The sequence below is a fragment of the Heliconius melpomene genome, chromosome 4 (assembly GCF_056956725.1).
Source record: "Heliconius melpomene rosina isolate 202511_hmr_F chromosome 4, ASM5695672v1, whole genome shotgun sequence".
NCBI lineage: Eukaryota > Metazoa > Arthropoda > Insecta > Lepidoptera > Nymphalidae > Heliconius > Heliconius melpomene.
The window spans coordinates 7,697,288-7,712,285 of NC_140392.1; the positions used below are offsets into that span (position 1 = coordinate 7,697,288).

General features: G+C 30.5%; 2 protein-coding genes and 1 non-coding gene across 4 annotated transcripts in view; 2 read left to right on the plus strand and 1 right to left on the minus strand.

Annotated features, from left to right (window-relative positions):
• The window catches only part of Syt4 (Synaptotagmin 4), a 30,442-nt gene extending 25,746 nt beyond the window's left edge, over positions 1-4,696 (plus strand). The window contains exons 9-10 of the mRNA XM_085208390.1: positions 253-445; positions 673-4,696. Coding sequence (XP_085064516.1) covers positions 253-445; positions 673-789 — 310 coding nt within the window. The 3' untranslated portion in view covers positions 790-4,696. The remainder of the gene's footprint in view (positions 1-252; positions 446-672) is intronic.
• A 337-nt stretch (positions 4,697-5,033) lies between these two features.
• sigmar (Tumor necrosis factor alpha-induced protein 8-like protein sigmar) overlaps positions 5,034-14,998 on the minus strand; it is a 45,099-nt gene continuing 35,134 nt past the window's right edge. For both annotated transcript variants that reach the window (XM_085208395.1, XM_085208394.1), the window contains 4 exons: positions 10,344-10,477; positions 9,981-10,139; positions 8,964-9,061; positions 5,034-8,727 (listed from right to left, as the gene is read on the minus strand). In XM_085208395.1, the coding sequence (XP_085064521.1) occupies positions 8,556-8,727; positions 8,964-9,061; positions 9,981-10,139; positions 10,344-10,477 (563 nt within the window). In that variant the 3' untranslated portion in view covers positions 5,034-8,555. The remainder of the gene's footprint in view (positions 8,728-8,963; positions 9,062-9,980; positions 10,140-10,343; positions 10,478-14,998) is intronic.
• TRNAE-UUC (transfer RNA glutamic acid (anticodon UUC)) lies at positions 12,304-12,375 on the plus strand. The gene has a single exon. It is a non-coding gene; the product is annotated as a tRNA-Glu (tRNA).

The window sequence follows — 14,998 nt, forward strand, 5'->3', positions numbered from 1 at the left end:
TCTTTTAGTTTCTAAACCTTATGTCAAAAGCAAATACGACCTCTTTTACGTTCTAAATCACTTAAAGAATTAATGACATTGTTATTTTATGCTGAGTGGCAGGACACAAACTGCGCTTTTGTTCTATTAAAATAGGAAAATTAATATATTTGATTGTACAACTGAAGCCCATAATATTAACAGTCAAATAATGTTATTCTACGGAGTCACGATGGCCTCATACTTACATATTATTAACTATCAACTCCCCAGATACGTAAAAATGTACCTCCTCTACAACGGCCAACGCATCGCCAAGAAGAAGACGCACGTCAAGAAACGTACCTTAAACCCGGTGTTCAACGAGTCGTTCGTGTTCGAGGTGCCCGCTGCGCCCAACGCCGCACTCGACCACGTGGCGCTAGAGCTTCTTGTGTTGGACTGGGATCGGGTTACTAAGAACGAGGTAAATTAATTAATATTAACCCATCATTTTTTTTTTCTTTTTCTCCTTTCTTACTAATTCACCACCAATTTCATTGTATCTCTCAATTAAATTGTCTATATAGGTACTTCTAGCACCTTAATAAATGACCTATTGTTATAAGTAAAATTTCTGAAGTGGGCACGGGCCACCCAGCTCCCCTCTTTCTTATGGGCATTTTAATAATACGTACATTTTATCTACTCCAGGTGATCGGCCGCCTGGAGCTGGGCGCGGAGGGTGCGGGTACTGCGCGACATCACTGGCGCGAGGTGCAGGCCGCGCCGCGCCGACAGATCGCCGACTGGCACAAGCTCAAAGAGTGAAACATACACACACACCCTGTACACCCTAACCCATGACCCGTGATCCTATGCACCCATTACCCCTGACCCATGACTCTATCTGTGTCTCCGTGAACCCGTTATCATGGATAAACCCGCTCATGAGCCCCTAATTAAGTATATGTATTAACATCGCGTAAGTCAAAGTGACACTTCGAAACTCAAAATTCATTAGATTCTTTATTCAAATAGATTTTTGCAAATGCTTTGAATTGTCAAATCGATATATACTCACTCGTAACACTCGCTTCTCGGTCGGTCTCGGTCTACGGTTTTGGAGGCAGTTCTAAATGAACTTTTTAATTATCTTCTTCTTTGTTTAAACAGATTTGCAAATACTTTTAGTATATAAATATTTGCATTTGCAAAATAAAATACTTTTAGTACCTATTTGCAAATCTGTGTCGGAAAAAAAGAACTTTCCAGTACCATGGAAAGAAGTACTCGTATATTTTATTTTATATTTTTGACTTACGCGATGTTAGGCGGTAGTGACGTCATCCTTTCGTAATACTTACACGTACTAGGCTATCATAATATCAGAATATGGCAATCTGAAATATTATCATCCCACTATACCTACCTGTAATGACAAAAAAACACTAACAATTCCATATTATTCGCTTTCATTGATGATGAAAATTATTTATTGATATAATGCAATGAAGATCGCACAAGGAAATAGAAAGCTTTTTTTTATTTAATTTCGTGTCAAAAAAATTACCACAACTAAAAAACTTTTCAGGCTGTCAGTATAACATTTAAAATGCATTTTAAATAGGTATTTTTTATCATTTAATATATTCTTTGACGTTGCAATGTAGGAAAATAACGATTAACCCAGAAAGGTTATTTATCTTCAATCCAACCCTAAAGTGTATTTGTATAAGGTATCATTCTGTATAAAATATTCTTATGACTGTCTTAACACTGACGACCCGAATTTCGTAGCAAAATACTCTTAATAATAAATCATACAATATTAAACCGTCTACATTTTTTATCAAAAGTGCTTGCAATACAATAACTAAAAATAGCAATAGCAGAGATATATCGTCGAACGTTCTTATTGTACAAAAAAATTGTAAACAATGTTAGAAAATTCACATATTTTTAAATATTTTTTTCCATTCACTTCAATAATGCTTATAGAAACTGACAAATCGATATTAGAATCACTTTCAGATTATGTCGATAAATCGATAAAAAATTACAGAAAGGGCCAAATAATCGTTTCATAATCGGTATTCATATAAATATTTTGCACAAGCGCATTTGAAACAGAATTATTATTATATAAAAAAAAAATATTATGAGGAAGATATGTATTGGGTAATTAAGTAGCCAAAGTCCAGAAGCAGGTAAACGTTTCATTTAGTATTAACAAACAAACTTAGTGGTAATATTTTGTATTAGATAGTAAAATTTATTTCATTACCGAATTAGGATACTTCACATCCATGTTTGTTTAAACGAACGCACATGTCCGTTAGTCGTGTCTCAAAATTAGATATTATTGTAAATGTCTCGTTTAAAAATATATCTTTTGGTGTTTCTGGTGATATTTGTTCATTACGCTTTTAAAATTCAACATAAAAAAAATTACAAAGAAAATTTTACTTTTAATTTAGAAATCAAACTTCCTTTACTTTCTAAAATATTTTTTATAAAATAATAATAAGAATGTTTTTAATTTCATTACTCGGCTATGGGATGATTTAACGTCAGAGCAAATGAATGATCACTCTTCTTTAAATATATTAACATATCTAATTTATAAGACACACGATTATTGACATACAAACATCCTAATAGATATTATGTATATATAATTTATTCTTAATAATTCAATTCGTTTATAAATATTTGCTTAAATTATTTAATTATAAATATTTAACGAATGTTTTTTTATATTGTAGATAGCCTACAGATTACCCAAAAAAAAAATGTCGCCCTTTTTGTTCGTTAATGAATATTGATATGATAGTAATTAATTATATTTAAGTCATCGGTGTAAAAGATAACTATTGAAAAAAATATATAATAATAAAAAAATATTTAGAGTCATTATTTCTAAGATAAAATTGTGTTTTTATTATAATTTAAAAAGCACCAGTAATGGTATGTTTTTTAAACAAAAAAAATAATCTGTGCTGAACTATCAAATGGCGGGATTTACGAAAATTGACACTGATATATTTTGAAAAAATGTCCTAATCTAGGCTTTGAAAGCAGGAAATATTTAATTTTCTATGATTGACTCGATATTTGTAAGTGTATTTAACGTAAGTCTAAACAATTTAACATCAGTTACGTTATCGTGGCCTTGGAGACAAAGATGCCGTAAATGATGGTAAGTTCGTGTAATACTCATCTAGTTTGAAGTTCTTACAGTGGATAGAAGAAATAAATCTATTTTATACGTATAGCCTGTAACGTAGCTGTAGGTGACGACGGCTCATTCGACGGCTTCGAGCTTTGTAGCGCCGTACCTTATAGTCGCGGATCCCATAGCTTTTGTCTGTACCCAGTTTCTTCTTAATATTGCATTGCTAATAATCGGAATATGGTTATTCTATATTCCTTAATTCTATAATAAGCAAAAGATTGATCAATTATTTGACTACACATGAAATACTAACTGCTTCGACTAATGAAAATGCTTCATTATGAAATCAGATAAGAAATAATAAATTGATTGTTTTTATAATAATAATAATAATATTCCGGTTGTTAACAGACATTTTTGTACAATAGACGTTGTTTCACAATTTCACGCATATTAATCTTAGTAGTCATAGATCTTGAACTTATTGGTGTTACTCTTATTGTAGCGACAATAAGATAGTCTTACTTTAAGAAACTATCGACTAAGAACGATATTTTATCTGGTTTCTTAATATTCTGTTACTTTTTAAATATTACTGTTATTTTCACGAGAAGTACCTTACCATAATTAGCATTTATAATTTTAAGTTATTAGCGTTAGATCAATTTAATTCCAAAATGAATATTTTTAAAATTTATTATTAAATATTAAGTATTATTTAATATCATGTAAGTATGTCATAATAAATTTATTAAAATATGTATTTCGTATATAAATCTAATATAGTTATTGTATCACTTCGCTCCATACTTCAACATTCCAGATGTAATTGTAAATATTCATCGAAAATTAACGAACCTTTACTCTTAATTAATATATTTTTAAGATATTTTTCGTATAATATTAAGTATTTGTTTTTCATCTTGGGTTACATTTTTTTATAATTTCTAAATGTTTGAGTGTAGTAGACGCATATTCAATTGTAATCTAAGCTAACACACTGCACACGCTATACTATGGCAGGAGGCAAGCTATAAGGCGGAAAATAACATTAAAAATATATTTTTCTCATATTTTAAAAGATAATTGTATTTTTATTATCTAATTGTTTAAAATCAATTAATTTCTTATAGCTCATAACTTAAAGGTTGATTCTTCACAATATGTTTCACTGAATCGATATTGCCTCCGGCCATAGTCTAGAACAAATTGAACCTGAAACCCTTAAAAGTTATCACACTAGAACTTTTTAAGTTATCAATTAACTGTTAGTATAAATACCGTTACCGTAAAATATTGTAACTTATAACGTTTGTTTTTTTAAACTAATAGATTAGTTATTATTGATATCCAACGATATCGATATTAAATATTACTTATTTATGAAAATAATATAACTTTTGTACGTTCTTCTGTGATAATGTTTGAGTGCAATAGCATCGTCCGGCACAGAGCAGCCATGCATACGTACATACATACAAACAGATCACACCACCGATATCAGATTTGTATACTAAGGGATTTTAGTGAATAAATTATTGACTGGTGCTTTCACAATAATTGTAAGTTTTATTTCAATACCTTGCTTTCCTTTCATATTATTATTATATTAAGTGAATAGAATCTCAATAATAAAATAAATAGTAACTAATAATAGTGCTGGATTATTAAAATATTCGGATTAAGATTTTTCTTAGCTTCACACTATAGCCCGCATAAAGCCGAAGTAGGCAGAGGACTTTACGCTGAATTATCGAAATTTTATGCGTAGAGAGGCGGAATTAATTTCCCTATTTTTTACCAGATTCAGAGAAAATAAATAATTGTGTAGTACAAGCGGGCGAAGCCGCGAGTGGGTCGCGTGTTAAAAAAACCAGTGCAATAAATGAAACAAGGCTTTATTTATTAATTGTATATTTGATATCAAATCTTATTACATATAACACAGCTTAACAAATTTAAAATATACATTAAACTAGTTCATCAATGAGTGGCTATCGTGAGACGCGAGTGAGATCCGATCGAAGTTTCATTTAAACGAACATGAACATGATACAAAAGAATTTGTGAAAAATTTATTTCAAATATATGAAATATGAAATAAATAAGCTTATAGCAGTAATAGGCCAGAATATATAAAATCTTAATTCAATAAATTCGGCTAAGATATGATTTTGAAAGAAAAGATCATTGTCATTGTCATTTTGTGTTCTTAGTTATGGTAACACTACCTAATGTAATACATATGTATGTTGACATTTAGAAAATGCGCCTTTTCGTTTTTATATTATTTTGATATAGCTTTAAAATATGCCAAACATTACGTACGAAAACATCTTTAAATTATATTAATTTTATTCATATGGTAAATACATTATTAATATTTCAGAAAAAAAATGCATTCAAAATGGAAAAATAACAATTATAAAATTAAAACGAATAAGTATTATTATTCATTAAGGACACAGAATATACATCACAAAAGTTAAATATGAGATTTTGTGTAAAATATTAATAAGTTTATAGTAAAATCAAAACCCAAAAATTGGCTTCAAAAATCCACTTTTTTTTATAATAGTTTAAAAACAATCTTTATTTCATCGAAAAATGTGTAATTAGTATTATATTTCGATGTAGACAGTAAAAAATGTTCAATACAATGTAAAAACGTTTTGTTTGCTAGATACGATTACATATAGTAAATAATTTGGTTCGCACATTGATTATTCGATTATAATTTTTATTATATTGTGGAAATATTTATTAACAAAATTATCTATTAGGGATTCAATTTATATAAATAGCTAAATTTATTTAAAATTTACTTCTGGCTAGAGCAACAGTGGCATATTTTAAACCAATTTCTTTATGATTTTTTAAATATCTTTGTAAATTGAATAAAAATTTAAATTTAACACCAAAACTTACATTACTTATAAACCACATAGATTAACCATTGAAATTATTTTTATAATAAAAAAAATATGACGAATTCAACATGCAAACTATTACAAACATATAAACACGTAACTTAACGCTACACATTCAATAAACAGTACCAAGCCACTACACATATTATACAAGATATTGTCATTTTAATACAACTACTCGGACGTCTTTGATATCATCTAGATGACGTTTACATTCGGAAATATTCACCAGCTAAATTAAGAAAATAATAATATCAAAAAAAAAATATTTTACGATTTAAATTTTTTTTTAAATGGTTTAATTTCGTATTTGATTTTGAATGAATATGATAATTACAAATAGGTTTTTTTTTTATTTAAAAAATAAATGAAAATTTTGTGACTAAAGTATGGCGCGATGAAAACTAAAAAAAAATAATGGTTTTCATTATAAAATTTACTTTTATTAATATCTATCTACGAGTTCGTGGCAAGTTTGTGCAAGCGTGAAACGTAAATGCTACCGCTATACTTAACATTTGTAAATTAAAAACTAAAATAGTTTATTGCTAATAAAAAACGATATGACGTAGTTCAGATATGCTCGAACTATTCTAGATATTCATATTTTGGTCCGAATTGTCATGTCTTGTTCATTTAAATTACAAAATACTCTTAAAATAATATATAAAGTTATTGAATAAAAAAGAAAATAGTCAGAAATATTATTTAAATAGTGTACAAGTGATATAAGACGTTAATAATTTAAATTTATTGTATACATGTAAAAGTTATATAAATAAGAAGTTAAGTGAGATACAGTAAAAGTTAAAACTACATGTCTTTCTATAGAGAAATGTATTATTAAAATATTTATTTCGATTCATAGATAACTATTGGTTATAGAGTTAGTTAAAAGTTAATTTACAAAGTGTAGAGTTACTGGCAGCTCACTTGTTACATATTTTAAAGTAACTAAAATTCAAAATAAACTAATAAATAAAAGAAATAAGTAGAATTATTTTAAACGTAACGTTTTACCGCTTAAATATAAAATAACGTTATAAATATTGGTAACGGTAAAGACTTACATTAACCATTGAATGTACAAATGTTATTCTAATATTTACAAAACACAAAAAAAAAACATCAATTTGAGGCAAGAATTGAACTACTGACGTCGCATTTGATATTTAATTCATTAGTTAACTATAATTATTGTTTAAGTTAGATAGGAAATTACTTAAGTTTTTTTTAATGCTCTTTAAGCTATATGGTGCAGTAATGTGCTTTATATTGGAGTTCTAGATATGGGTTTGTGTATCTTAGTATTTGTCGTCCATCGATTTTTTTTCTTTATATAATTTTTATTCTTATAATATTTTTCTTATATTTTTATATAAGAAACATATTATTAATCAGCGTTTATGACAATAGAGAAATATTTTATAATTCAAATACAAAAATACGACGTCTAGTGAATACAGTCAAAATCAATACTAAGTTTCGTAACGCTTCTACAACTCATATAAATATTTGTTTATTTTCATAAAATTACGCTTAAAACAGAGATAATAAACGCTTAAAACAGAGATACTTTGAAAAAAAAATATGATTTTTCTTTTTATAATTAAGTATGTAGTAAAATGTGCGTTACGAAATTAATAATAAATAAAGTCAGGCATAGCGACTGTTAACGGCAAAACACGGCAAGTTCTGTTAAATTGTCAGTTTTATAATATAATATCATTCAATTCATAACATTAAGTGTATAATTATTCGTATAGTGTAAAGGTAAAATTGGTATTTATATTGTCGTCTTTATATAGACGTTAAAAGCGCTACAATGTGAGATTTCATATTGAAAATTTAAATAATTCAGTTTTAGAAAGTTTGTTCATACCGAAATTCCCTATATTTTCAAAGAGAGACATTATTTCTTTTTACAAAGACTTAGAGTATCAGTTGAGTATTCAATACAGTCTTGTTTTACTGCTCTTTGGAATTTAAGAGAGCTTTCTGCTCTTTTAAGAGCCTAATAATTATTTAAAACCATGAAACTTGTTTGTAATGTATTGTCATAAGTTTTTACGTTCAGCTTTTCGTCTTTCACTTTGCTAGGCTCAGGCTAAAATGGCAATTTTTAGTGAGAATACGCTTAAGCGACACTAATTTATAACAAAATCTAGTGCAATAAGAGTGTCAAATCTCCATTTATGGAGATAACGTTTCAGTGATCCCTTATCAATTCTCCTTTTTGCTGATAAGACCAATTGGAATCGCAATTCTACATGTTTTTAGTATACACACCACAAATACATTGATATTTGATATATATATATAATATATAAATTCAATACATTTCAAATATGAAGCTATTTTATGTAAATTTAAAAACAATTTACGATTCCTAAAGGACAAATTGCAAGGATTATAGAATCTAGACCACAAGTCCTAAGACATTTTGTTTTTGGGAAGTAGGACGGCACATGTGTGTTAACATAAGTATATTATAGCAGGCCTCGATCCAGCTCCTTTCGCAGCATCCTTGTTAATTTTAGCACATTTTCGTCGATTTGTCCGGAAAATAGGGAATCTAGGAGCTCGCCTCTGGACGCGAGAGCGAATACACCGGCGAGTCGAGACACTGACTTGTCGGATAAGTGTCGCTCCACTACTGACCTGGAAGTGAGGAAATATAATATAATAAAGTATACTGATAGTTACACAAACTCTAAAATAAATGCCGCACCCACATACCGAGGGTTCCGTACTAATTTGAAGATTTCACAGAACAAACTTAAGTTTGAGTATGTATGCACTCATTTTGTATGAAATTAACTTTTTATAATATTATAAGTTTGTAATATTTTTCTTTTCTATGTAATTTTTATAATTTTACGGGAAAACCAACTTACTTGAGTGATTGATGCGACTCGCGCAGAGCATCTTGTAGAAACCCTCTATCATAAGAGAAGTCCACCTCGCAGAACGACACTATCGCCATCAATACCGTCTGGAAGTAAACAAAGTAACTTCTTAGCAAGTATCGGCAAAATTAATTGAGTTTATTCAGAACAGAGGAAGCTTTCTCGTCGGTCGTTAAATAGGTTAAATATGTATACAGGGCTGTAGTAGCGCAGTGGTTCAACGTGTGGGCTGTTAATGCGACGGTTCTTGGTTCTATTCTCACTTGAAGAAATGAATGAAAATTGGGCGGGAACTGAGTGTCTTAACATTAGGGATTGCCTCTTTTTCCTATCCTGCTATATGCGGCATACCGATTCCACCCAGGGTGAAAAATTTAAGGAAGTTAAATATTCTTAGGTAGACATTGAAAAAAACAATAAAGAAACTTATTTTACAATCAATTTTAATGTAAATAATGTTATTTATAATTAAAATCGAGTTTGAGTTTCTATTTATATTGTTAAATCAATATGGCAGAGGGCTTTTAATTCGAATGTTGTTCCAAGAAATGTAAACATAATTTAAAATAATTTTCAATTAATTCGTCGTTTTAATTAAACTGACTGATTGTTTCCTAGTTGGAAGCGTTTAATTTATTTATTTAAATTTAACAGAAATTAACATAGTGAAGAGAATTTTATTAAATAAATAACTATTTTTTTTCATTGGCAACATTCATTTAGTAAAAAGAGTATTTACTGTGTTTTATGATTTAATGGCGACGTTGTTTTATACATAGTGTTACAGCATACCTTTTGTCTAGTAGTCTAATAAAATAAATTAGATATCTAAAAATGTTAATTCAATGTATATTTAAAGTTCAGAATTATCTACAGAATTTTGCACCTATTAGAACTATAATACCAAGTGCAAAAGAAGAAATACTTGTACTAAATTGGAAATATTAAGCTTAACTCCAATTTTCATATTTATGTCAATGATAACATAATTCTAAAGTAACTCACATGAAATTTAGAACGGAAGGCGGCCAGGGCGCGCTCGTCGGCGGGCGAGAGCTGTCCGTGCCGCCGCAACACTCCTATCTTGACGGCCGCTTTGATCACGTGCTTGACCAGCTTCTCCGCTTCTCTCTTCTCTACGCGCTCGCGTAGTACACATAGGAACTGAAAATGAATTGCGAAGTCTCCAATATTTTTGTAAATAAGATATATAAAACAGTTAAAAAAATCATTAAAATTTGCGATGTCTCCATTGAAATTATCTTATATTAATTTGTAAAGTTTAAATTGTAAAAACAAACGTAAGGAACAGGGTAACTGTTAAATAAAATTTATTTAATTTAAAATTTAATTAATAAAAAACAATACCTGATCTAGCAGCTTCGCGGCGTGCTCATCCAGCACGAGGGCCCGCGCGCTGGCCGCGCCGCCCACGCGCGACAGGAACTTCTTCTGCGCGCGCAGGGAGATGTCGCGGGCGCACCACGCGCCGCCGTCCATCGCTGGGGATAAACAAAAACTTACTTTACTTTACTTCCATATTTTTTTTTATAAATTATTAATGAAAAAAAAGAATTACCAGTTAATTGTTTTAAGCTTGTATTTAATATTAAAAGAATACTACTTAACCGTAATGCAGACTCTGGCTGATTAAATATTTTTCTACATGATTACTAGTTATAATTACATTAGGTATAAAAATATAATGAGGCAGTCGTGACCCGGTCGCATAGCGCGTTGTTTGTGGGTTCGATTCCCAATAATTACTTCTCAATGAATACAAGCTATACAAATGAATTTATGCTTTTTTTTATATAAAAGTATATTTTTAAATAACAACCTTAACTTAACCGTCTCTTCCAACACGTGCGTGATTCCACGCAATAGGCAGTGCACGGAATTTATCTCAATTCGCTACGACAACGGCCAATTTGATTCTAATTTAATCAGTCTGATGTAGGACAGGTCTCTGCGCGACGCTTTATTGTACAAATGTAGACGAGAAAATAACAATTTTATTTACAAAATATATGTGAAATGTACTTTTTCTTCAGCTTCCCGCTGTATCCCGCATGTATTCGCAGGGCAGGTCACTAGTGTTAAGGCACTTCGTTTTCCACTTTTCGCCGAACTTTTCAGTGGCGGAATTTAACGCCGCGCTTTGCCTCGTCACCAGAGCAAACAAATCAAAATATTAATAGTTGTTCCACTGCGCTACGACGGTCTCTAATGGAAGTATGTACATAAACAAATTTCGTTATTAGACATTAGGTAGTTTTTCTCCGTTTTTCTTTATTCCAAGGCATTACATATAGAATTACACAGTGAAACCCACTGCCACTTATGCTGTAATCAGATTCGACAAATATGCATTTTACACACAATGAACCTTATATAAATATTCCCCCGAGGTTGATTTCAATCTATAATCATCGTGTGAATACAGACATTATGTTACTAAGCCGGTGGTAACAAGGAACTGAACTACTGCTCCGTTATACGCATAAATATATACATATATATTGAAGGGTCATGATCGTTTGGTAGAAAATAATATTATAATTAATTCATTATCATTAATTTAAGAAATGAGGCCGTCATGGCGTGGTGTAACGCTATGGTTGTGGGTTCGATCCCCACTCGAATGAATGAATGAATGATTTTTTAATAATATTTTCGTTTCTTCGGTCTGGTATCAAGGAAAAAGCCCGGCGTTCAGATCCGCCACTCAACACGAAATGTTGCGAAAATTCGGCTGAAAGTGACGAACGCAGTGTCTTAACACTAGGTTCCCTCTGCCTTCCCTACGGTATGAGGGATACAGCGTGAAGCTGTTAACAAAATATTAAAAGAAAATGTGATAAATAAATAAATTACGTGTCATTTACGTAATTTAAAATACACATTTAATTTATTAAAATAATTATTATTTAACCGTTATTAATGGCAATTATCCTAATTAATTGATCAATTAAAATGTCATTTTGTCCAATTTAGTTACAAAAGTAAGTTATTAATATTAATGTTTTTATTACTTTGGTCGGTACCTTATGAAAGATTTTGAAATATTATTGAATAAGAACATATGTTAAGCATAAAAAATAAGGACAGCAATATACGCTATATTGCTATCTATCTATCTATCTATAGATACCATACTCACTCACGCTATCTTTAGTATGTTTTTCTAAATACAATAAAATAACTAAAAAAACGGGCCAAATAATGTTCTCGTTATAAATTTTTAAACAAAATATAAATAATTTAAATAGATACTGTAAAATAAATTAAGTATTATAGTAGTAATATTTGAAGCTGTATCATCACATCCCGTATGGTCTAGTGGCTAGGATACCTGGCTTTCACCCAGGAGGCTCGGGTTCGATTCCCGGTACGGGAAATTGTTTTTGTATTTATTCTTTTTTTAATTTAATTTTTATGTAGTACTTTTTAATAATTATGTTTATGAAAAACAGGCAATTTCATTTTATATTATTGAAATAACTATCTTGAATGTTTTTCTTAAAAATTCATTCAATAACTTATGAATGTATTTTATTTTAATCTTTTACGTACTTTTTTTTTAAATACAAAATAGAAAGATATTCTGTTAATAAAAATGTTACCATTATAAAGAAAATAGTATAAACCCAAATCTTAAACGAATTAAATACAAATAAACGCTTAAATAAACTTATTTGTATCAGAACGAGGTCATACACCTTTCGCCAGACTTGCTATAATGCGATTTTTATTTGCATATGATGAATTTACATCCCCGAGGGAAGGTTAACGACATTGAATCAGGTAAGGATAGAACCTAATCTTTTTTTTCTCAGCTTAACTATGGATCCCGCATATTGCAGAGTGAACCTGTTCACCTAGTGTTAGGACACTCCGTTCCCATTAAGACACTTCCGTTCCTCATTTTGTCTGTCACTATCATAACTACAGTTTTTACAGCATTTACACCGTAAATTGGTTCAAGAACATTTGGACATATTTATTTGTCGCAAGGTCGTATATAGTAGAAACGTCGATAATGTTTAATTATGTCATTGATTATATTTGTATAATAAAAAACAATGGTGAACTACTTATTTTTTTATTATAAGCTTCACGATGTATCCCGTAGTATAATATAGAATAGTGTTAGTAGTGTATAGCATAGTGTTAAGACACTCCTTTCCCCAGTTTCCGTCGAATTTCGAGCTTTGAGGATATAAAACATCTGGAATTTGTATAAACTTTTAATGACCTTTTATGGATGCTAAAATCCCAATCCCATGAACTTGCAGAGCTTTCCAGGTAAGTTTATGATTAACTTGAAGAGTGTTCCAGGTAAAGAGTAAATAATTAATCATTGAAATAAATAAAAACTTAATTTCAATTTAAAACTACTTCATTTATAAATAATTGAAAAATAATATAAGACAAGTTTTCTTTATTGTGGTACAAATAACAAGCAAAAAAAACCGCTATCGTTCGTTCAAAATGACTCATGCGATACGGGTTGTGTTAAATTTAAACAGTGACGAATATCGTGAAAAGGTAAATTAAAAGAATTTTATTTGTTAAGTTTTTTTATTGTAAAATTAGTTTTAAGGCCGTTTTGGCACGTTATGAAAAATTTAACTGTAAATGGGATGATTGTGGGTTCAATCCCTACTCGGGGAATTAAATTATTTTTATTACTCTTCTTTGGTAAGCACTGTTCGTTGTTTGTTTTAGCCACTGAATACAGAATACTTTAAAAATTGGTCCAAGAGCCGAGAATTAAGTGTCTGGACACTCTTACAAGCTCATCATGTCATTAGTTCTAGGGAGATCAAAGTTTTGAATAAACTATAACAAGATTTCAAGTTATTATAAGACGTTACCGCCTTTGAGATCATCTATCAATATTTCATGGTAAATATGAATTAAAAAATTTACAAATTTAAACGAATCAGTCACGATAATAGTTTTATGAAATACATACTCACTCGTAAATTTACATATTACATAACCATAGAAAATGTACTGGAACTTTTTACAAAAATCCCAGTTGGTTAAATTCTTTTAAGCCTAACTAAGTTATTAATAATTAGACAAATACCATGTCGTCGTATAATTATATATTTGTAAATGAAATATGTGGGTTTATGTTATATCTCGTTTATATCTCAAGAGCTATATTAAAATTGAGGTTACATCTGTCTATAATTTGGTACGAGAGGTTCCCGTAATTTAAAATGAACTTCCCTCTGCCACCCCTCCTACCCCTGGTAGAAGCAAATAAGCCAAAACCCACGTAAAATCTAGTAAATGAAGTTACTGAGTCAAACTAGTTATAATAATGCTTTACGCACTACAGATTATTCATTCATTCATTCAACCATTACGTCTTTCGTTACATTTCTCATACTAAAAAAGTATACAATTTCCTGCCGTCATACAATGTGCGGTTACTCAGGTGCTCTACTATATTTTTTTCTATACGCACAATAAGCAATACGCACATAGCTGGATAGGCAGAGGGAACCTGGGAACCTAAGAACTATGTCGGATGCAAGTGCCTTGCTATATCAGTTCCTGGAGTGAGACCTCCTGGACGCCCAAAGAAGCGCTGGCTGGATGTCGTGATGCAGGACATGAGAGCCAATGGTCTAACCACCGAGGACGCAAAAGGCCGTGCGAAGTGGAGTAGGTTGAGTAGGAGGGCAGACCCTGGCAAAAGCCGGGATTAATGCCAGGAGGAAGGAAGGAACCTGGGAACCTAGTATTAAGACACTCTGTTCCTCTTGGGACACTTCCGTTTCCTACTTTCCTCCGAATTCTGGAGGCATTGCGTGTTGAGAGCCAAGTTACCAGATCGAGGAAATTAAAATTTTACACATTTCATTTCCTCAAACGGGAATTGAACCCAAAACTGGCCACAATCGTATGCGCCATGACTGGTCTCTACTACATAATCCATCAAAACCCCAATATTACTTTGTTTTTCCTATATTTATAGGAACTACCATTTATAATAATCCATC